At 45.1% G+C, this 23,792-nt stretch overlaps 2 protein-coding genes across 7 annotated transcripts in view; one reads left to right on the top strand and one right to left on the bottom strand.

The window, feature by feature from the left end:
* URB2 (URB2 ribosome biogenesis homolog) overlaps positions 1–8,060 on the bottom strand; it is a 21,370-nt gene extending 13,310 nt beyond the window's left edge. For 2 of the 4 annotated variants that reach the window (XM_076334090.1, XM_076334091.1), the window contains exons 1-3: positions 6,797–6,991; positions 5,400–5,576; positions 286–3,664 (exon numbers count right to left, since the gene is read on the bottom strand). In XM_076334090.1, the coding sequence (XP_076190205.1) occupies positions 286–3,664; positions 5,400–5,576; positions 6,797–6,922 (3,682 nt within the window). In that variant the 5' untranslated portion in view covers positions 6,923–6,991. Of the gene's footprint in view, positions 1–285; positions 3,665–5,399; positions 5,577–6,796; positions 6,992–7,200; positions 7,233–7,998 lie in introns of those variants that run through there. The other 2 variants (XM_076334089.1, XM_076334088.1) reach the window with 2 other exon arrangements.
* The window catches only part of TAF5L (TATA-box binding protein associated factor 5 like), a 21,936-nt gene continuing 5,751 nt past the window's right edge, over positions 7,608–23,792 (top strand). Inside the window, exons 1-5 of one of the 3 annotated variants that reach the window (XM_076334093.1) lie at positions 8,256–8,316; positions 8,585–8,675; positions 12,584–12,728; positions 17,966–18,070; positions 20,930–21,654. In XM_076334093.1, coding sequence (XP_076190208.1) covers positions 12,587–12,728; positions 17,966–18,070; positions 20,930–21,654 — 972 coding nt within the window. In that variant the 5' untranslated portion in view covers positions 8,256–8,316; positions 8,585–8,675; positions 12,584–12,586. Of the gene's footprint in view, positions 7,630–8,255; positions 8,317–8,389; positions 8,676–12,583; positions 12,729–17,965; positions 18,071–20,929; positions 21,655–23,792 lie in introns of those variants that run through there. The other 2 variants (XM_076334095.1, XM_076334092.1) reach the window with 2 other exon arrangements.

Here is a 23,792-nt window from a genome sequence, read left to right on the forward strand (position 1 = left end):
AATGCTGTACAGGGATGAGTAACCGAGGACCTCAACTCTGTTAAGATGCTTGCATCTTCCAGAAGAAGATCATTACCAAATTAGATGGTGGCTGTGGTCCAGGTATCACAACATTGCCTCCTTGAAAATTTTCCTGTTATGCTTTTTTAAAAGGATAGCCTACTGCTTTAACAGAAGTAAATAGATACAGACTTTTCAAAAAGCTGTATGTTTTGCTAAATGGCTTTTAACTTGCCTCTGCACTGCAAAATTAGCAAAGGAAGTGGAGAAAGGGAGTTTTCATACCAGTGAGAAGCTTTTTTATAGCAAAAACAACCGTGACTGCAGTTTCTTTTCCAGGATACAGCTCTGGCACTGAGCAGAAGACGGTTAGGAACTGCAACGCAGACTGAAGGAACTGCAGATTACCTCCTGCGCAGGGCAGCTCTCTCAGTATCTGAGAGTAAAACTTTTGGTACAGTTTAATACGGGGTTGTTCCAAAAACCCACTGGGCTCCTTCTGCCAGCCCTTCTTGACAGCATGGCTCAGATCTGCTTTGAGAAGAGTAGTGACAGATGGTATGAATGCTACAGGCAAAGGCTGATTTTGGGTGTTACTCTGAAGACCGTGTTCAACAGTTCTGACCATCTGCAGGACTACTGGCTCCAACAGAGCAGACAGTACATCTGCAGACTGCAGCTTCTTTTCTGGCAGCTGCTGAAGGTAGGGTGTGACGACATGACACAGTGTGGTGAATGCCATGAGCAGTAACTGCCCAGCTGCGGGATTCCAGTTTTTCCAGCTTTTGATTTTGGCTGCACCAACGTCTGGCTTGCAGCTCACCAGGAAAGACATGAACTTTTCCAAGTTGAGCCTCACACTTTGCCTTCTTTCAATAATCATCTGAAGAAAGTTTTCCAAAAAGGCTTGGACTTCCTGGAGATACTGTGCCCAAACAGGAACAGTCAAAACATCAGTGAAGAATTTGCTAGCTGTGAGCTGGGAGGTCATGACAGCCTCAAGAACATCGCTGGCATGAAACACCTTAAAAACAGAGTTGGCATTCCTGCCGGCTTGCAGGCACCTCAGGAGGTGGAAGCAGGTACTTAAAAACTTCAGCAATAACAGCTTACTGCAAGAGACACTAGCCCTGGTATTGGCTAGCAGGGACAGCAGCACCAGAAAACACCGGGTACAGTCAGAGGGAAGAATACTATCTAGTTTCAGAAGAGAAGCAATTTCTAGCAAACCCAAGCAGCTTTCCAGCTGACTTTCTTTCAGGATGACAGGACAGCCATTTTTTGCTAACACTTCTATACATTCGGCAACTTTCTTCAGTGTTTTCCAAGACAAGCTGAGTTCATCCTTTAGCAGTTTGTTTTCTGATGGTGCTTCCAACAGGTCAACAGGTCTGCAAGGAGCCAGGATTTCTTCGTGCCAAGGAATATTACCTGCAGACAGCTGCTGAAGTGGCAAATCTACTGAATCCCTAGCAGCAGAGGGCAGCACCCTAGCAAACTGATGAATAAGACTTGTCAAAAAAGCACAATGCAGGACCTTCATTTCTGGTAGAAAGGAGCTATGCATCAAACCAAGAGATATCTTTCCAATGCTGACAGAAGGCTCCGGGTCTGCATCAGCTTCCTGAGCTTTGGCCAATACTAACGTCTCTAGAAGCACATTTGCAACGTACTCTACATCTTTCAGGGAAATATACGGCAACAGGATAGTCAGATTGGAGATGACGAGGTGCCAGTGGGCCGTGGGGTAGGTGAGATGACTTATCGCGCTGATATCTCCATCCCATGGTTCAAATTCTCCCCTACTCATGCTTGATCTCCCAGACTCCAGGATGAAAGCTGCAGCATGCTGCAAGGCCTGTAGGTCAGCTTTGGTCTGCATTAAGATCATCTTCATTTTCTGAAGTGTGAGCAGTTCTAAGCAGTACTTACTAGTGGAAGCAAAACTATTTGCAAGTTCCATGACTCTCTCCCAACACTGCTCCTCCACACCAGGGAGGAAAGCTGAAATGCCCCCGTGCCTTGCAGCAGATGCAGTAACAGCACCAGCAATTTCAGCTGCTGGAGACACATATTTACTGCAGCTAACACCAAACAAAGTGTCTACCTCAACCCAAGTGTAAACAAGGAGGAGAGCAGAGTCACTGGCCTTTCTCAGCCAAAGGTCTGACTTCTCTTCCTCTCTTCTAGGAGCCTGCAGCAGCTCCATCAGTGGCTCAATTATTCCCTTCTGCATCTTTGCCAGCAGACTCTGAGTGCGAAGGACCACAGGGGAAGGAGTGACATCATCTAGGCTCCTCATGTTGAACAGAAAAGCATGCAGCACCGAGCTCACTGACAGCAGCTTCAAGGCCATGTCAGATGACCCTTCAACAGCAGGAATGATAAGGGTCTGGCATTTCTCCACAAAGAGACACAAAATGTCCAGAATCTGGTTGGGTGGCAGTTCAAGGAGGCACTCACGAAGTTTTACTGTCAGGTCAGCAGAGAAGACAGGCAGCCTCAGTTCATCAGCAGCTGGCCGGCAAATGACTGTCAGCACCTCCTCAAAGAGTCGTGGGAACTGTCGCAGCTTGGAATAAGTCTGAAACATGGTGTTGATGAGAGCCTCCTGGGGCTTCTTCGTACGTGGCTCAGAGACCTTGGCATCAATCCAAGCCGAGGCCACTAAGTCATCCAAGTCTGGCTCTACTATAAGGTGGTTTAATGACATCAAGAGTTTGAGACACCTGAACCAAGCAGGGATGGAAGCTTGGGAGTGACTCATCAACATCTGTGCTAGCTTGCGGTAAAACCCAAACTGTATCTCCTTGTGCCGGATACGGTCACTGGCAACATTATAGATATCACTGCTAAGCACCAAGTTCAGAAGCTGTTCCAAAGCAAGCAGCTCTGTGCTCCAGTCCGCAGGAGAGAGCGCATCCTCCCTCACGCCCAGCTGTAGGCCAGAGAGCCTGAGACAGCCGAAAAGCCTGCTGAGCATGTGGAAACACACAAGGTAGTTTTCTGCCTTACAGTATGAGTCCAGAAAGAGCTTATATAGCAAGGACACCGAACCAGCCACAACAGCTCCATGGAGGGCAGGTTCACAAAAGCCACTGCCCAGCTTGGTCTGCACTGTGTTGACTGGTAGCAAAAGACTTTTCAAAGCTCCTTTCTTCTTCTCCTGGAGCTCCTGTTCTGGCAGCAGCTCCTCTTTGTAGGATGAGAAAAGCTCAGGCTGGAATAACCCAGCCTGCAGCAAAGTTTCTACTTGGTTTCGGATTTCCCTGCTCAGGTGCTGACGCACGTGGTTGTCATCTGCTTGTGTCCAGCTCCTCACAGTCAGCAAGTGCCTCAGGAGCAGACACGGCTGGAGCAAGTGACTTGTCACTTGCCCAAACACACGATTTGGGTTGGTTTGCTGCCTCTGGATCAGGAGGTACTGAGCAAAGGTAAGTTGGAGGACGCTGAACACCTGGGAGCCCACAGTGTTGTCAGAAGCCAGCTGCTGACATGCCAGCTTGCTCAGCTTGCTGAGGAGATCAACCAAGAGCTCACACTTTGCTGTGTAAATGATGGACAGTGAAGGAGTAGAAAGAATGCCACTGGAGCAACTCAGCACTGCGCCAATGTTTTGCTGTGTTTTTTGAGAACAGGCCTCTGATAATCTTTCATTTATGACCTGAAGATTGAAAAAAAAAAAAATAAAAAACAAAACCCACAGTCAATTTTGCACACAAAGATAAAGCTCATCATAATGAACCAACACTACCTTCTGTGAGCTGTGGCTGCAAGAAGGAAGCAACAGGGACCTGCCAACAGCTGCTGCTGGGCCTCTCGTATTGTGGGTCTCAAACTAGAAGCTCTTCTGGCCAGAACAGTGTCCCTGCATTTGTTTGCACCACAGGATGAGTGAGGAAGCCCTCCTTCAGTATGTGTGCTACCGGCAACAGCATAAGACTATCCATACTTGATCCTAACAGTTGATCTGCAGAAAGGGAGTAGGGGTAAATTCCCTCCCTTCTTGCAAGGTCCCCAAAATTATGTTCCAGACAAAAAACCACACACAACACACTTCCTACCTTTGATCCAGGAAGCTTATTCAGTAAGAATGTCCACAACTAAATATCATCTTCATATTTTAAAAAGAGCCAGTCTCCTGTGCTGATATCTGGAATGTGAAGGATGGTTCTCTCTCCTCTTTGAGGCATACACAGTTCTAAAGAATTAACGTTTACTTGAACTTGCATTTCCCTTCCTTTTCTCAAACTTTGTGTTGATTTCCCTATGGTTTTCTCCTTTGATCCCCTTTTTATTTGCTCCCTTTTCTCACCTCCAGATAATCTTGTCCGCAAACAAATTCAGTAACGATTTACAAATCTGCCTCTATTCCAGAGTTAAAAATCTCATCTGTCTCCTTACACCTTGTAGTGGATGGTTCATCTCCTCAGCTCAAGCCCCACTGGACTAAAGCAGATCCTTAAATTCTTGCCACTGGACCCTCTACCACCTCTGTCCTTGGTCTTTAGGGTACTCTGGCCTGTACCTCTCACCTAATCTTCAGCCAGCCAGGTTTTCACACCCAGACCATGTTTAAATTTGGCACACTTTCTGCGTAGCATCTATGAAGCACAGATTTCATCCAAGCAATTCTCTGTACTTCACAAATCAATTTCTGCAGGTAAAGACAGTTCTCTCCTGCTTCTTTCCAACCAGATCACAACTAAAAGGGTCATTTTTCCAGCCATTTTGACTGCCTTTGCAGCCATCCACTAATTCTGCTATTTCTGTAATCAGGAAGCTGGATAAGAAGTTACACTTTCTGGTTCAGTTCCAAACTCTAGCTGAAGTTTCCCCCATTCGCTTTCAGCTGAGGCTAAAATAATGATATGATTAAGATCAATAACGATTCAGTGCCACCACCGTTCAGAGTCATCATTAAGAACCTGTAGGGTCTGCTGAACAGCACGTCACACTGCACAAGTACTCAAGCCAAATACACCGATGAGCCCCATTTACAGTGAGGGAAAATCTCTCTCTCCCTAAGATTCCCAGACAAAATGGCAACATAAGCAGTAAATAATATAGCATAGCAACATATGGAACTGAGCCTTTACTTACCTATTGAAATATTTAAACCAGTTCACTCTCTGATAGTTTGAAGAAGTTAAAGAGAGAGAGGAAGATTAACCTTGAGGTTATTATTAGACTGCTCTGCCATTTTCAACCTTAGTGCTGCACAAATACAAATTGTATCGCAGAACAGAAAAGAGAAATTTTTATTAGAGGTCCTAAAAGCCATCAGATTACTTATTATATATTTCATGTAATACCCTGTACTGTGAGGAAGAGTCACGTACTGTAGAAGATATGCACTGCTATCCAGCATGTTACAAAATATCCACAGTTTTAGTTACCTGTGCAATTGAAAAACTGAGACCGATTGTCTTCCCACTTTTTAAGAGATTCTGTAGTCTTCTACTATGGATAATGTTGTCTAGATATGCCCAGAGTTTCTCAACAACTTCATCCTCCAGTTCAGGTTTCTTACTGTAGTATGAAACCAATGCATGGCTTACCCAATCGAGTAATACCTGTTAACAAAAGGGGAAAAAAGTAATCTTTAATAACCCACAGGTGAGAACAAGACAAATGTAGTACCTCTTCACAATTACAGCACTCATACCTTGAGAACTGGTCTACATCCAAGCAGAACAGGGTCTGAATGAGCAGAGAAGTCCACCCTTGTAGGTTTTAACCAAGGTCTAAATTCCTAAGAGCTTTCATTCTAAATCCAATGTTGGCCCTGTGGTCCCCTGTACCCTCCCAAGACAAGCTTTCAGGAGTCAACATCCTAAGGCCCTTTCATCAGCGTACAATTCTGACAGTCAATACTGATTAGCAAACGTAGTCTTTTAAATCAAAACTTAAAGAATCAGACGGTTTTCACCTTCTGACAACTGGTATTCCTTTCACATCCTCCTCTTGGTATGTTTAAATTTACTACCTAGAAATTCAGGCCTAGGAATTTAGACGTGTGCAAATTGGAAAAGGTTGAAACCTATTAATTTAAATTATTGATTTCAAAATACAATGACGGTGTATGGCTAGGTTTAATATTCTAAGTAACTGAAATAAGAGGAACTCAAAACACTGATCTCAGACAGCGCAAACACTAGACTCCACAAGACTACTAGGCTGGAGGAGCGGCACAAGACACCCCTCACACCGGGAAACACTGAACAGACCTTCAGGAAACAGGGTCAAAACAAAAGACTTGAGGGGAGAGTGTGGGTTCCAAGCATCTTCCAAGGAGATGCCCATGAATCCAGAGCACACTCTTTCCATGTGCACAAATTTAGACCACTAGGAAACATGTGTGTAGCTACAGTCAGTTCTCCCACCCTGAAGTTCTTGTTAAGTATGACCACAAGCATCAGACTTTAGAGCATCCTGTATAGGATATAATGAACAACACTAATGACAGCTCTGAAGACAATGGTTTCTCATCTATCTGGGAGACACAACGCACATACTACCCTCTCTATAAGAGAGACTCTTTATTCCTGCCCTAATGCAGATCTTTCTGCTGAAGCTACTTGAAAGATGATGGTATGAAAACGTTTCATACAACCACACAGAAATCAAAAGCCACCCACAACTCACCATCAGAGCTACGGTGCTATTGCACTACTACCTAGGGTCAAAAGCTTAAGCAACTAGATCTGGATTTTATGAATCAATTCATCCTCAGCAGCAATTAATTATTGGGAATTTTTTTTTCTTTCGCAGTTTACCATTAGAGAGCACTTACTTGCTCTTTATTAGGAAGCACGCACTGGTGAGAAACCCACGCAAAATGGGCTAGTTTGAGTTTGTCTTCCCAGGAAGTCTTGGCGCTTTTCAGCTTCAGGTAAATCCCAGAGTAGATCGCTGCCATGGGGACAGCACCTGGGCCTCCGAGGGCGAAGAGACACGACTGAAAGAAACGCCGAAGAGAAGGCAGTAGGACGGGAAGGCGGCCGCGCACCCACCGCTCGGGCCCTAACCTCCCCCCCGCCCGCCTCCCCCTCAGCGGAGCAACCAGGCCCCACGCACCCCCGCTCCCCGGTCCTCCCCAGCGCCCACCTCTCCCCCACCGGGTCCCCCGGCCCCCTCGACTTCCCCCCTCGCGCAGGGATCTCGCTCCCCCCGCCCCCGGTACCGCCCGGCCCTCACCGTCCCGCCGGGCCCGCGCCGCGCGCCGCACGCTCCACCCGCCCTCCCCGCCGACCTCTGTCCCCGCCAGGCAGCGCCAGCCGATCGCCGATCGCGGGAGGCGGCGCGGGGGGACCTCGCGCCCATTGGCGGCCGGAGGGCGCCTGCGCGCGGGGCGGCCCCAGCCCCGCTTCCCCCCACCCCCCCCCGCGCCCGCCCGCCCGCCCGCCGCGGCGTGTGTCAGCCAGCCATGGAGCGGCCGCCGCCAGCCGCCGCCGGCCCCCGGGCAGCACCGGCCGCGCCAGCGCCACCACCACCGGCACCCAGGGGAGGCGGCAGCGGCGGCGCGCCCGCCGGCAGCGCCTGGCGCCGCTGGGCGCAGTGACAGCGCCCCCCCCGGCCCCGCCGGCCCCCGCCTCCCGCCGCCGCCGCCGCCGCCTGCGATGCTCAGTGAGTGGCGGCGAGCGGGGAGCGGGGAGCGGGGGCCGGCGCGGGGCTGCGGCCCGAGGCCCGCACGGGGTCGGGGTTGGGGAGCGCGGGGTGGGGGGGGCGGCGCCGGCCGGCGGCGGGAGCGGGCCCCGGGCGTCCCGCCGGGCCGCCTCGTGGCGGAGGCCCGCAGGCCCGGCCCGGCAGGCGGCTCCCGGGAGGCCGGCGGGCCCCGGCGGGGGGGGGCCTCGGGCACGGGCGCGGCCCTCGGGGGCAGCCCCGGGTGAGGGCAGGGCCGGGCGCCTTCGCTGCGCCCGGAGGTCGCGGGGTGGGCTTTCCTCATTCCATTTTTTTTCCTTGAAAAGCGCGTGGGTTTAATTAGCTGCCTCTTACCGCACCATTTCTCTTCCCTTGTCTTTTTTCCTTTTTTAATTCCGATAGGGGAAGACTTTCGCTTTCGCGTGCCTTCAGCGAGCGCCCTTCAGTTTCCCACTCGTGAGCGCTGCCCGGGCGGCAGCGGCCCAAGAGGCGTTTGGGACGGGCGAGGGGCTCCGTAGGACTCTTGGCGTTGGCCCGGGTTTCTCTTCGCGGGGCCTGAAGGCGAGCGGCGCTTGGTCCGGCAGCTCGGCTCCGAGGAGGAAGGGTTAGGTGGTGGAGGCTGAAGGCGTGAGGTGGTGTGTTGTGGGCAGGAGCGAAGCGTGTCCTGCCCAGGTAGCGCAGAGGAGATCGAACGGGTGAAGCGCGCTGTTTGGCTCTGTCTGGCTCTGTCTTCAGGGGGGCGGAGGGAGGGGGAACCAGCTGTGGAATTGGCAAAGCTTAATCTGTGGACGGTGAGCCAAATCTAGGTCCAGTGCAAATGGATACAGGCTCTCCTAAAATCACAGCTGTTTCCTCTCTGCCTCTTCGCGTGAACGGCACTGCTCAGGCAAAAGCCTCCTCCGTAGTTCCTGCTCTCCGCAGCACTTTTCCTATTTTGCAGCACCACCACGCCGAATCTCCATGTCAACTTGTCGTGTTTACTTGCCCGTTTTTCTGAATTGCAGCTGCTGCGTGTGTGAAGTCCCTCGGCTGTAGGTTCTGACTTTCGTATCGGTTTATCCTTATCCTGTTTATTCTGAAATTTTGTAAATCTTAGATTAACCTAATGTCACAAAATTAAAAATCAGCTGATTTAGTATTGTTGGTAGACTCAAAATTTCACCTGTAGTGATAAGAGATAAAAGATGGTACTTCTCTGTCCACAGCTGAGGCCTGAGACACAGTTCTCAGTAGAGAATATTCAAAATCTGCTTTTCTGGGTTGTTTTTTTTGTTGTTGGGTTTTTTTAAGACTGCTTGTCCTTGGTTCTTCTCTGATGCTCACAGGTCTTTCCTCAGTCTGTTGGAAGGAAGAGACTGCTGTCCCAGCATCAGGACAGGAATGCAGAGTATTTTAAAGCAGCGTTTCCAACGCTAGTTTTCAAGCTCTTTTCCCTATGTCTGTACTGGTAATATTTCAAGGCCATGGAATCTGCCTAAACCTGTATCCAAGATGTAGCATAGGCAGGAAATTAATTTCCTTGGCCCAATGCTCAGTACACAGCTAATTCCAGCTTTTCTAGGAAAGAGGAACTTGTGATGTGTTTTGTATGATCAGCCTCTCCTCTGGGTTTCTTCAGTGTTTTTGGTTCTTCAAAAAAAGTTAACCTAATAGGCTTTTTTTTTTAATGTGTGCTCCAATTTGTGACACTGCAGAAGACACTGCATTATAGCTGTGCAGACTCCCAATGTGATCTTTCTTCTCTCTTTCCTTGTGTATTTTGCTTGTCAGTGAAAATAGTTAATGGCATTAGTATTTATTGTTCTCTCTGGCTGTTTGAGAAGAACGAGGCAGCTGGGACTTCTGAACAATTGTTTCTTGCTTTCTGCAGGCATGGACAGGGAACGCTATATGCTTTCAGTTTGTTTCATATTTTGGAGATTCTCTTCAGTGATGAGAGCTAGAGTCTTAAAATTGATTGGAGGCTTAAATGGCAGGCTTGTCCTTTTTTGCCTTTAAATTCTGCATCGACCTGTTGTGAACTGGCTCAGCTTGAACCCAGCTAAAGGCATTTTGGCAGGCCATCCTTATGTTTATTTTATGATAAACACTAATTTTGAGGGCTTGATAATATTTGTAGGAATGTTGGTTTTGCTCTTGCACTTTTCATGAACGCTTTCCCTGCTCCCGTGACATTGCTCTTTGTAATGCTGAGGGTGAAGTATAAAGGCAAAGTGAACAAAGAAACAAAGATCTGAAGTGAAAGTGGGGGTGACAGTGTGTCTGATGCCAACGGGTGTTTCTTGGTGAAGATGCATTTCCTGTAAGGTAGTTCCTATTCTGTCACCTGGGAGTAGGGAAAGAGATCTTGAGATACTGCTCGTAACACCCACTATTGTGGCTGCTGGGAGGAGTATACAAGGTATGTGAAGAGAGCAAGAAACTGTACAGATTGCATAAAGCAGCTGCAAACACCACCTTGCTAATCTTGGCTGAAGAAACTGGGGCTTCCCTGTTATCCCCAAAGCTCTGAAAAAGCTTGGACTTGAATCAGCTGCCAGCAACTGCTCCTTTCCCAGGCCCTTCTCTCTTGCTGCTAAAATGTCCGATCCTGATGTTAGAACTTGAGACTACTGGGTAACCTACTGCTTTTTTTGCCTATCATTTAAAATTTACCATTTTCTCTGGTCATCTACTTGTTCAGCAGCTTGAAAAGGTTGATCTCAGTGCTCCTCTTGTTTGTCACTCATTTCAAAGGGTCCTCTGGAGTTCTGTATCTTTCACACACCAGTTTTCGGTTTCTCCGGTCCATTATGAGTTTATGAGGAATTATCTGTTGGTGCATGCTGTGCCATAATGAATAAAGGTTTTCTCACCAAATCTAACCTAGCGCAAATTGATCCTGTAACTGAAGCAAAAAAATATGGACAAGGATATTTCTAGATGCTCTCTCTTTGCAATTGAATCACAGACCTGAGGCTGATTTGCACAGTTTTGACTGGCTAAACCACTTAAGAAACATTCAGTTGAATCTGTTCTGTGCCATTTTGGGAGTGAGTTTCTTTTGGATTATAAGCCAAATAGGACAATCTAGATGCAAACTCTCCAAAATGGTTTCTAGACCTGAAATAAGCATCTATGAGAGCATCTCAAATATAATTAAGTTGCTACCCAAACCTAAGCTGTATGGCAGACTGAGCGCAGAGGCATTAGTGTGGGCCTGGGCAAGTCACTTGTACGTGAGTCCATGCTGCTAGCTGAAAGGCAGAATGGCAACATAATACATTGTGAAGCTCAGTTCAGGGTGTGTTTTAGGAGGGTGCTAAGATGCTGGTCCATCCCAGTGTCCACCCTTCTTCATGGTCTTCATTAGAATTCTGTCTTTCCTACGGTTTTGTGCAGCAGAAAAAGTGTTATATTTGAGACACTGTAAGTCTCAAATATAATTTCTTTAATTGCAAGGAAGATGAAAAGGAAGTTTGCTTTTGGAGTGGATAAAGTTGTGGTTGAAACCCATGATTTTAATAGGTCTATCTGGAAATGCTTTGAAAACTCCACACCTGTTGATGCCCCTTCCCCACACTCAACAGCTATTTAACCTGTGAGAACAAATGGAAATCTTTTTAGGGTTTTCCCCAGAGCATAGGAGTTTGCAATTCCATGTATCTGTTTAAAGTAACTTCTGCTGAAACCTTGCATCCCTGTCCGCTTGGAACTCCACAGAGGGCTTATTGTTCTAACAACAGGGATAAGCACTAAAGGGTGCATGGGTATTGGAAAAGGCTCATTTATGATTGTATTTTTAAAGCTGTCATTTTGTTAGAAATATAGTTCTTACAAGGGAGAGGAATGGGCATCCTTGTCTGTCTCTCTGAAAAGTTGTGTTTCATTGGGTTTAGCTACTCAAATCAGAAAGCATGTGCACTTGTAAAATGTATGCAGGTCTTGTGGCAGTGGGGTTGTAAGGTGTAGAACTATCTTGAGGCAGCCTGTACGTATTATTCTGGTAGAATAAAACTGTTGCTTCGTTCCGCTTTATTTAAAGCCTTTTAGGTTATCTAAACATCTGTGTAAAATTGATGGCTATTGCGAAGGATTGGTAGCAGTCAGGGACTACTCAAATAGCAAGGGAGCTATTGCATTCATCTTACTGAGGTTCTTTTATTACAAGCCAGAGGCTAAAAGCTAGCATCAGGCTCCTTTTGGTTTTGAGATACTACCAAGTGGTGTTTGTGAGGGTGGCTTTCAAAATTTATATAAAGGAAACTTCAAAGGATTTTTTTAAAAACTTTTGTAGGAGGGAAGTCTAGATAGATGGGAGCAGGCGAAGAAGGCAGAAGGCTCTGCTTTTGTTTTTAATTTCCCTGTTTTTTTTCTGGGGACTTACCTGACTGAAGTGCAGCAAGTCTAGCTCTAACCTTTAAGTTCAGGCGATAAGCTATTGCTTCTTGCACTCCCCAGATAGGTAAAATAGGTGTGCTATTTAAAGCATTAGGATTCTGAAATTTCCTTCCTGTATATTAATTTCTCATTCCCTTGACTCTTCTGGTATCGTTTTGTTGGTTGGTCAAGCAGAGGAATCAGAAAATGACTGAAGAATACCCCAACTGCTACTGTAAAAAAGCAAGGAGGAGAAACGTTCCTTTTTTATGAGTTAATTTTTAACAAAATCAAATACTTCAGCTCACCACTGCAGTTTTAGTCCAGGATCCTCAAAAGTATTTTGGATTCCTCAGTGGAATAAGTAGAATTAGACAGCAAAATACCTTCATGGTTCTGATTCAAAGTGTCTAGTTACGCCTTAGTACTGAGAGGCACATATGCCTAAAGGTTTTGTTTCATACTTCAGTAATGAAGTTGTTTGACTTCAGCAGTGAAAATACTGAGCCATTTGTTCTCTATCAGTCTTAGCGTATACCTACACAGTAAGAGCCCCATCATCTCTTTCTTTTCTTTTGAGGTCATGAAACGCGTACGCACAGAACAGATTCAGATGGCAGTGTCCTGCTACCTCAAGCGCCGTCAGTATGTGGACTCAGAAGGTCCCCTAAAACAAGGGCTGAGGCTGTGTCAGACTGCTGAAGAGATGGCAGCTAATCTCACAGGTAATCCTTATCGTATTTTCCATGCGTGCTTCTTGGCAGCGTTGAGACAAGTGTAAGTATGTATACTGGTAACTACGTGAATTTGTCTGCACGTATGGACAGCTCTCCTTTTGAAGTAAAGAAATTTGCCAGTGTGAAGTTGGTGTGAGTGATGAACTTCTGAAGAAGTTCATCCACATGAAAATGTGGATGAAAGTGTAACAAGGTGAGATTCATGGTCAGTGAATCAGCAGGCTGAAATACCAGGTCATGGTACTGGAAAATACGTGTGTTGTATCCCAAAGAACATGAAGTACCTAAAGGGGGCTTATAAAAAAGATGGCGTCAAACTTTTTAGCAGGGCCTGTTGCGACAGGACAAGGGGGAATGGCTTTAAACTAAAGGGGGGTAGATTTAGGCTACATATAAGGAAGAAATTTTTAATGCTGAGGGTGGTGAAACACTGGAACAGGTTGCCCAGAGAGGTGGTGGATGCCCCATCCCTGGAAACATTCAAGGTCAGGTTGGCCGGGGCTCTGAGCAACCTGATCTAGTTGAAGGTGTCCCTGCCCACAGCAGGGGGGTTAGACTAGATGACCTTTAGGAGGTCCCTTCCAACCTAAACTATTCTATGAAGTCTGGTCAATAGTGGTGCTTTGGGACGGAGGTGTGAAGAACCTAGATGAGGAGTTAAGTAGAAGCAGGAAAATCCGTTTTCTCTTTGTACTCCAGGAGAGCTATATCATGTGAAATGGAAGCGATACGGGCTGTTTCTTTCTCTGGCCTAGTCAGCTTTCTAGTTGTGAAAGCTCCAGTCTGTCGCTTGAAAAAAACCACCCCTTCAGTGGATGAGACATTTATTTCCCTGCATGCCCTTTCTCCTCTTTCTTAAAGCCTTCTGAATCCTGCTACACTACCTGCTTTTAAAATCCTGTCTGCGACAGTCTTCATTGTAATTACTATTTTTGTTATAACAAACTACGCTACTGCTTGAGCATGTACAAATATTGAAAGGATGCAAGCAACATGGAGGTTATAAAGGTTAAATTCACTTATAAAAGTAATAGAAAATACTGGGCTGACCTTTGGGTGAAAATGCAAGGAGGAAATGTTTTCTGTTAATGAAACTGCTTAGATTGTGACAGTATCCCAGGCTAAGAGTGGTGGAGACCTTAGTTACTTGTGATACAGCTTGATTTGACAAAATATTAGTTGCTCTATAACTCTGTGCTTGTAGCTAGATAAGATTGGATGCCAAAATAGCTCTTTCCACATCTAGGGTATTTTGCCATAGTTCCAATCCAAAGATGAGTGACTTTGGGGTAAATGTCCAGGCTGACTCTCTCAGGGGCCTGAAGGAAATTGGGTAATGTTTCGTTATTAGAAGTGACTTACATCTTCTTAGTACTTCTCATTTCCTTGCTGTTTTCAGAATAACTATCGGAAGTTTGTTGCAACTCCCTGAAATAACACTGGGGGAGATGGGAAAGGAATGAAACCAAAGTAAAATGCTGAATTTTTTTTGATGAGAGATTTTACGGGAGAGGTCGGTAGAAAGGTCAGTGTTGAAATGGGATTAGAACTTGGGACCAGTCTATACCAGCAGGATACAAGAGTATCTGAAGTAAAAGAGATGAATTGGATTGCAAGCCCTTGCATTCGCATATGGCATCACGCAGAAAAAAAATGTTTCAGTAAAGAGCGTGAATGAGTGTGTGATTGGGTTTTGTCTTTTTACTAATCTTCCGCCAATGTTATTAATAAATTTATTAGTGTATATCCTCTTGCCAGTGCAAGGGTATTGTGGCTGATGATTCAGAACTTAGTCATCAGTTTTCGTTAGAACTGAAAATGGTCTGCTCTCATCTATTCAGCTGCTTACTACTTGTCAAACATGCTTGTAGTAAGCTGTCAGTGAGTATGCTGCAGTTCCATGAATGACTGTCGAAAAAGAAAAACCTAGATTGTACTTATTCTGACAACAGAGGCTGAAAATACTTTCTGCTGCAGTCATCTTAGTTTTGCAAGCTGAATAAAAACTGACCAGGTTCTAAAGCCTGCATTGCTTTATTTCGGGGAAAGCGACCAAATATTTTCTTCTGAGGATGATTTTGCTCGTTCCTTAACAAAACTCATCTTGCTTTTTCTGTTCAGTTCTTTTGTTTGACTTTTAAATTAACCAGCCTATATAAATGGAAGAGTTGCTTACTTCTGTCTTCAATTCTGTGATTTCTTCTTTCACAGTGAAAAGTGTCCTTTGTTTTTGGTTTTAAATAGTTTTGTTTCTCAGTTTTACCTCAGCATTTCTTTTTGTCTTCTTCCAGAGTCTCTTCAGTTCAGTCCTTCTCCATTGCTTTATATACTTGCTATATCTGTACAGTTCTGTTTTCACGGAATCATAGAGCAGCCCAGGTTGGAAGGGACCCCAAAAGATCATCTGGTCCAAGCTTTCGGGGGAAATGGAGCCCTGATGAGATTATCTAGCACCCTGACTGATTGCATCTGCAGTAAAATACAGCACAGAGCTTCCTCGTGACTATCCCATATTTCTGTAGAAAACTAGAAGAATATTTGAGGACAGAATGAGTGACTAAGGAACAGGTTCCTCTAATATTGCCCATATCGACACATCTGAAATAATGTAAAATTACACGTCATCACACTCATGTAAAAGAGGAATTAGATGCTGTTAAACAGCGCTGACAGTAGCCCTGCATTTGTTAGCTGGAACCAGTGCTGCTCATAGCCAACACACAAGACCAGGAGGGTACTGTCCATACCCCTGAGTTAGGAGCGAGTTCCTTTGAATTTGCTATCAGGTCACATAGCTGGCTGCAATTACTGGAAGTGAAGTCAAGGAGCAGATGTTTCCAATAGATGTTCTTACGACCACTGGGGAAGATGGAAAAGAAACTATGGTAGATTTATTAATGTACGAGAAGGATATGGCCAGTGTTTTATTTCCACCAGGAGAAAAATATGCCTGAAAATTTACTCTTTGTTTTGGAATCAGTTGAGATCTTGATCCTTTTTGCAGTTCTGGTTGGTGTAAAGTTTTGGGAAGGAAAAGAACTGGAATTTGAACTTGTTATAACTGTCTGGTATGTAGGGTTCATTTACCATTTGCCTGGTGGGAACGAGCTTTAGCATCATTACTGAAAGAGTAGGGCATATTGATTGCCCAGTCAGACTGTTCCGGGATAGGTAGCCAAAGGTGATGTTCCTCTTTCTGAAGCACCAAGTATATCTTAATTTTGGAATTAAGTTGCTTATGCAGAGAAGGTTGAATAGGTGGCGTGGAGGGAGCACTTCATAAAGCCAAGAACAGTAAGTTGTGCTTGCATGGCATGAGCAAGGTGGCAAGTCATTCCCATTCCTGCTGAAATGAGGCCACCAGAACTCTGTGAAGAGTTGACCCTCGTATGTAACCCTGTGACACGGCATAAACGACAGACCCTCACATTTTTGTTTTTCTTTGCTTTTACAATGAGTAGTATGGCTGACATTAAAAACTGTCACTAAGCATTTTTTAGTTACTACATGTGCATGCATGCAGTTTACTTTCTCATGCTGAATATTGATTATATTAAATTTTAAGTCCGAATAGCAGAGTTTTTTACTTTAGATGTTAAGCAATACCAGTATGTGAGCCTGGAGTTCTTACCGGCTTTGAGTTTCTGAAGCAGCCAGGCTGTAGAAAGCACAGTGTATCTGTACCTTTCAACAGGTTATATTTGTTTATTTCTAAACTGATTTGAGAGAAGATAGGGTATTGGTGCTGCAGTCTGTGTTTGTTTTTTCCCATGAGGGGATGATGAGTGCAGCCTGGCTCTCTGTTTCCAAAGCTGAATTCCGCTTGCCCTGGAGAGTTGGTAAACATACCTCTTGTATTTCCATAAGCTCCAGGAAGATAGACCTGTGTCTTACCAGAGAGAGAGGGGGGACAATAGCAACAAGCTGCCTGTACAGCATGTGCTGATCTCTTTCTAATTAGAAGCATTGAGACAAGCTGGAGGCTGGCCTATCTCTCTTTAGCATGCGAACATTTGATGATGTTGTTTATAGACTCCCAGGGCTGTCAGAGTTGTGCCTCTGTGCGTGAGCCAAATGCTGGAACAAAAAGCAATCAATCAGGAGTAGGAAGGCAAAGAGAGAGGATGGAAAGTGGTGGGGGGCAGGGGAGACTGAAAGAAGTTAAAGGAGTTGAAAGTGAGAGTAATGAAAATAGGTTTTGTGGAGGGGAAAACAGTTATGAATTAAAAAAAAAAAATTAGGAAAGGAAAACAGCAAAATTCCTTGCCCTTTCCTGGTTGTCTTAGAAGAGCAGACAAATAAACATATTAGTTACAATTTTGTAACTTGTGTTTCTAATCACTGGTATTTGTATATGCTTAGGGTATCTTGGTGGGTGTCTGTAAACTTGCACGAAGTCCCCTATCGGATTCTGAGAGGTTAGCAGAAGAGCAAAGGTTTGGTGCCAGAGAAGGAGAAGCCAATTCCCTTTCTAAATAGTCCAGAACCACTTTTACTGGAGCTGATACTGGTTCTGAAAATCAGTTTAATACCATGTCAGGAGACCATAACAACTGGGTTTGTGGTCAGATACCAGCTGCCCTTTAACCTAAAATTCTCAGAGAGGAGGACACGTTTTGATTAAAAACTACTAAGTGTTTGCTTAGAGATTCCGTGTGTTTTCACCACCACCTCCAGGAGACTAGTAAATGATAATGATTATCATTTGTTGTAAATGATAATGACTGGGACAAGGTATTTGAGACTCTGAGGTAGTGTCACTGCAGACCACCTGTCCACGATGGTTGGCGGGTCCCACTGAAAAAGAAACTTTGTTTTGGAGAGAGTGGTAGATTGCTTTTCTCATCTCTTCTGAGTGCAAGTAGTAAAACCACTGAGTGTCTTGTAAAACTGTTAAGGGATCTGTGGCGGTGTTACTCTGAATTTCTTGGGAACTTAAGGTTGTATTTGAAAACTTTAAAATGTATTCTGGGGGGAGCAGGTGAGTTGCTGAGATTTTTTAGGGGTTTTTTTTAAGCTTTCAGTATACTTTCTCATTCATGATCTGTCTAGGTTGTTAATGCCACATTTAGATGCTTCAGACTATGTCATCCCTGGACGGTTTGAAAGATGAAATGTCATCTTGGTGGCTGCATTACCTTGGATTTTATGAGAAGCTTTGTTTCCAGACACACATGCAAAACTCCTTAAATCCCTATTTAATTTTTACTTATTTTATTTCACAGTCCAATCTGAATCTGGTTGTGCCAACGTTGTGTCTGCAGCTCCCTGCCTGGCAGAGCCACAGCAATATGAAGTACAATTTGGACGATTACGCAATTTTCTCACAGGTAAATATCAGGAAGCAAGGAAGAGGAAAGTAGCTGATTTTTTTTTGTCATTTCAATGAGTAAAGGACAATATAATAAAATTTAAAATCATGTCTCTAACAATCTTCTGATTTCTAGTTTTGAGATTTCAGTTACTACAATTAGAAATACTTAATTTTTCTCTTTTTTTGTTGTTGTTGTCTGAGTGCTGAGTACCTTTGGCTTTTGTAGGTAGCTAACTGTTTGCCCTTTCTTGTTCAAGCATTTGGCCTTTGTAGATCTAGACAACAGCATACATATACAGGACAAGAAGGAAGATTAGAGTGTTTTATGTGAAAGGCATGTAACTCAGAAATGAGTGTAGTTCTCTGCTGTCTCCTAGTTCAGGGTTTTTAATTTTATTCATAATTGGCTTATATTTATGATGGTCTAGATTTTTAAGGGAGAATTTGTTCCCTTAAATTTATCTGTACTGGCTTTGAGACTGGAGGTATGTGACAGAAAGTAAAAAAACTCTCATTCTGTAGTGTGATGCAGAAGACAATAATGATTTTTCTGTTTTTATAATTTTTTAATAACTTTAAACAAAAAAAAAAGGTACTCCTGGGAATGTCCTTATTTCTTCTGAGTCCCAAATGTCTGAAGAAGAAAGCAGATAGGATTTTTAGAGAATAGTACCAAGGAAAGTGAGGTTGCCACTCCACCCACCTTTGGGCACATCTACATTTGTCCAGTGTAGGGATTTGATCCCAGTGTACATAACACTAGGATTAATATTCCTGACAGTTGTTGAACAGAAAGGGAAGGAGGCAGGCAGGAAGGCAGAGGCACAAAATAGGAAGTCTTAGCCTTGCCACCTACAGCAGTTCAACACCATTGCATTTTATTATTGGAGGTAAATCCTTACGGTTTAATAGATTTTTGAGAAGTATGATTGCTCTGTTCAGTGGCTTAAATATCGCCTGGGGAAGTGCTAGGCATGGTTTTGGTGTTCAGGTCGACTGTTTTCATCTTTTTTTGTCCCTCTTGCTCAGTTTTGGTTTCTACACACATGAACTGCTTGTTTCTGCAAGGGAGTAACTTGCCAGCCAGCCACAGGGCACAGCAGGACATTTCTCATTTCTGTGATGCCGGCCCCCAGGGGCACTGAGGAGCGGAAAGGGGACTAGGACCACTGAATCAGTTAGGAATTACTCTAGAGGCCTCTAGTTCAACCAGCTGCTCGCAAAGCAGGGCAAGACTGGAGTTTGATCAGGTTGCTCAGGGCCTTGTCCAGCCAGGTTTTGAAAATCAAAAAGTGTGGAGAGTGCTCTGCACCTCTGGGCCCCAGCTGCAGGGCTGGGCGATTTGGTGAGAATTTCCCTTGCAGCAGCTTGCCAGTTGTCCTTTCACTGAGCACCTCTGAGAAGAGTCTGGCTCCTTTTCCTCCATAATGTCCCACTGGGTACTGAAGGCAGCAGTTGGCTACCCCCTTATTCTTCTCCAGGCTAGACAGACCCAGCTCCCGTAACCTCTCTTCGTATGTTCCTCGGGAACATTTTCTTCGTTCCTGTTTCTGTCAACTTCCCATCTCTTCCCTTTTTCCCCCGCTGCGGAGTGAAGTCCTTCCCCTTGTTGCATTTCTGGACTAGAGCACCTGCAGAGAAAAGAGTGCCTGCTGGCTGCTTAGAGCTTTTACTACATACAGACCACTGGTTTCACTGGCTTTGGCCCAGTTTCGGTGGGACAGAAAGGAGAATTAGGCCTAAGTATGCAAATACATATGTATACAGGGCACACCACACACACACTCTGTAGTTGCTCATATAGAAATGGGAGAGAGGCACAGTATGAACTGGAGAAAGTCTGGACAGTGCTCAACAGGAGAGGGAAAAATAACCTAATGGAAAGGGGAAAAAAGAGCATGCATTGGTGAGTGGCAGGAGGGAAGAACAAGTTGAAAAGACGCAATGCTGTTTGAGGATCAGCAGTGGCTATTTTGTTCCAGTAATTTGGACCATTTGGGCCTCCAGTAGCTCATTGTTGGGGCCCTGCACACGGCCATGGTGTTCTACGGCAGGGCTCCCGCTCCTTATGGCTCCCTGCAGCTGGCTGAACGTGGGAGGGAAAGAGCCCCAAGAAGCTGGTGAAGGAGGGGTGGAGTTGTTGCACAGATTAGTCTCTGCAAGGTACAGCACAGCCTCATCGGGAGTTTGTTACACTGTGTACTAGGAATTAGTCCTGGGATTTGCCTTGGCAGAGAGGGGGGGGAGGGAGAGAGAGAGAGAGAGAGAAGTGTGCACATGAGCTGGCACAGAAGTAAAACAAGAGCATAGGATATTGCAGTACATTTTGGAAACTGTAGCTTCCTTTCCCCCTGAGACAAATCAGTTCCATCCGAAGCACCACATGCAAGTTTTATTGAAGCTGAGGGGAAAAAAAGCCACCAAAGTTCAGGCCCGCACAGGCTAGGTAAATAACTTTTACTTAAACACATTAAATACTATTTTCAGTATAATGAGTAAGTTTTAAAGTCCATTTATTACAATAGACAGAGGGCATAGTTTTTCTTTTTAAATACATAGGGGAAAAATTAAGCTGTCATGTAGTTTGAGGTGGTATTTTAATAGCTGACACACACCTAAAAGGTTTTGAAATATCTGCATTTTGTTCTGACAGTGTACCTCACTGACTTGAAAATCTCTCTTCGGATCTGTAATAGGTACTGTGTATCCCCTTTAGGTGACAGAAGAGGTTCACTTAGATGCGCCAACAAAAGTCTCCTCTTGCTTGCTCTCTGATGCCACTGTCAAGGCTTTTTGCAGTAATTGTCCTTGCTCTGTGTTATTCCCAGTAGAAAGTGGATTGAGAAATCAAAGTTTGTTGCTGTTTTTTATACAGATTCAGATTCTCAGCACAGCCATGAAGTGATGCCTCTTCTGTATCCACTCTTCGTCTACCTCCATCTGAACATGGTCCAGAATGGCCTAAAAAGCACAGTGGACAGTTTTTACAGCCGCTTCCATGGCATGTTCTTGCAGAATGCCAGCCAGAAGGATATCATTGAGCAGTTGCAGACTACCATGACTATTCAAGATATCCTGTCCAACTTGAAGCTCCGGGCTTTTCTGGACAACAAGTACGTCATCCGCCTTCAAGAGGACAGCTACAACTACCTTCTTCGCTACCTCCAAAGTGACAACAACAACGCCCTGTGCAAAGTCCTGACCTTGCACATTCACCTGGATGTGCAGCCCGCCAAGAGGACTGACTACCAGCTCTACGCCGGCGGGAGCTCCTCACGCAACGAGAGCAACGGCCTGGAACCCAGTGATGTGCCAGCTTCCATTCTGCAGAATGAGGCGGCGCTGGATTTACTGCAGGACAGCATTAAACGTGTCAAGGATGGGCCCCCTTCCTTAACGACCATCTGTTTCTATGCCTTTTATAACACAGAGCAGTTGCTGAACACTGCAGAGATTTCGCCAAATAGCAAGCTGCTCGCTGCTGGGTTCGATAATTCATGTGTGAAGCTGTGGAGCCTGCGTTCCAAGAAGTTAAAATCTGAGCCCCACCTCGTTGATGTGTCCCGTATCCGCCTGGCTTGTGACATCCTGGATGAGGAGGTCTGGATACCCTTTTTTTCCCCCTACCCTTTCTGCCGAGGTATTTTGGGTATGCATTGTGGAGTATCTAGTAATGTCTTAGGGGTCTGTGAGGCTGTTCCACAACCTGTCTGCCTTGACGCACAAATTTTATATGCTACTCTCGTCCTTGTTCTTTCCTGCAGTGGTTGTAAATGCTGCACTGAGGTGCAATGAGTTTGTGCTTGGGTCATAGTTTGTTAGTCCTAGGTGCTGATCTCCCTACTCCAGCTCTCTTTGAACAGATGACAGTACACAGGCAGCCCAGTAAGGACAGGTGACTAGAGAAGCTCCTTTCCCTGAGGAGCATGGAGCCTTCTTACGGATGGGAAGATGAAACAAGGAGATGCGGGCAGTAAAAACACACTGTGGTGAATGAAAACTAGAAGGAAAGTGGCTCAGAACAACCAATCAGAAGGGTGGAGAGAAGGGGAGAGACGCAGGAAGAGGAAAATAAAGACAAAGTAAGGAAAGAGCCAAAGGAGGCTGGTCTGAGGCCTCAGGCATCCCTCCTTCTTCCTAAGTGCAAAACTGTATTTAAGGAATCACCTTAACCAGAGGTGAAGAGTTAGCATGGAAAAATTATGCAAAATGTCTCTGTTAAGGTATCTGCAGTATAGAAACTTCAGAGGCTTCCCACTCGAGTGCTGGAGATGAGGACAGGGATGTGTGTGCCTTCACATGCCAGGCTAGATAGCATCTTCTAGTTCACTCTTTTTTTGCCTTCTAGTCATGCCCTTCCTCCGCTCTCTGCCACAGCTGCCCACGTAGCATCTTACATCTGGTTAGAGATCAGAATTTGTGACTCTTCCTTTGTTTAATCACTCCCCTCTTGACGAGAAACAACAAAAAGCCTGTTGTTCTTGTGTTGAGTGTTTAGCAGGAGACGCATCCTTTTTTCCACTGTTTTTTTCTTCTTCTCATAAAAAATACCTATTGGCAGGGTTCTGTTTATTTTGGAAGAGTGCAGAGCGCTTTCTGTACGAAGAGATCTATGGTTAGGGATTGCTTTGTTAGTCAGCTTGAGAACTAGAGGCAGACATCCAGGTGAGATAGCACGGCAGCATGCTCACAGCTTCCCAGGTTAACCCTTTCTGCAGAGTGAGCAGGTAAGTAGGTCAGACTAGCCCAAGATGGAGCTATGGACTTGTTTTCATTATAAGCTGCAAGAGTTCATAGGACACATGACTGTATTGCCTGTCTTGGAAACCAAATGTCAATAACCTGTGACAGAGGAGAATTTCTCTGGTAAATCAGCAGGTCACCTCCTTTGGCTCCAGACTATAGAAAAGTGAGATATTGCCAGGTTATCAGGAGTGCGTATTAGCTTTTTCTGGCACGTAGGCACATACTTGTATATTGTACGTGTATTATGAAACAGCTGCGGAAGCTTGAGTACAAATGGTTCTCGTTGGCTATTTAATATTTTGTGTATCCCACAGTATTTATGCACAGGTCTAAAACCAAAAACTGGTCAAAGAACAGCACAGATCGAAGCCATCATTGCCCTGAATAACTTCACTACTGACAAAACAAATAGTGACCTGACCAGGAGTTCAAAGTTAAGGGGGGGATACCAGCCTAAACACACTGCTGGTTATGTGTCCCGAATGCAAATGAAAGCCTGTGGACTACAAAGGAAATAAATTCCAGTATCTGGGAGCCCTCAGTGCAAATACACAGGCACCCACGGGGTTGCCGGTGGGAACAGACCAGCACCCGCTTGGGTGCCACAGGAGTGGAAGCAACAGATGCCAAGACAGACCAAACAAGACCACCCTGACCAGGCTGCAGTCATCAGTAATGCAGCTCAGTGTGAACAGGGGCTGTTTCAGACTGTCACTGCAGTATGATCAGCAACAATTCACAGTGATAAATCTGATGAAAACTTTGACAAGAACAAAAGTTCTGAATGTGCTTTGACATTACTAAAGTGAGTTCTATAGAATAACTTGTGAGGATGTTAAACTTGGCTGGGTTTTGTAAGGTTTCTTCATTTTGTTTGTTTTCGTTGATTTCTGTATTGTGTAATTAGCTTTGGATACTATATTTAAATAGTAGTGCCTGAAATAATCTTCAGCTTGGTTTCTGATTTGCTGCAAGCAAATAGATCCTTCTGT

The sequence above is a fragment of the Aptenodytes patagonicus genome, chromosome 3 (assembly GCF_965638725.1).
Source record: "Aptenodytes patagonicus chromosome 3, bAptPat1.pri.cur, whole genome shotgun sequence".
NCBI lineage: Eukaryota > Metazoa > Chordata > Aves > Sphenisciformes > Spheniscidae > Aptenodytes > Aptenodytes patagonicus.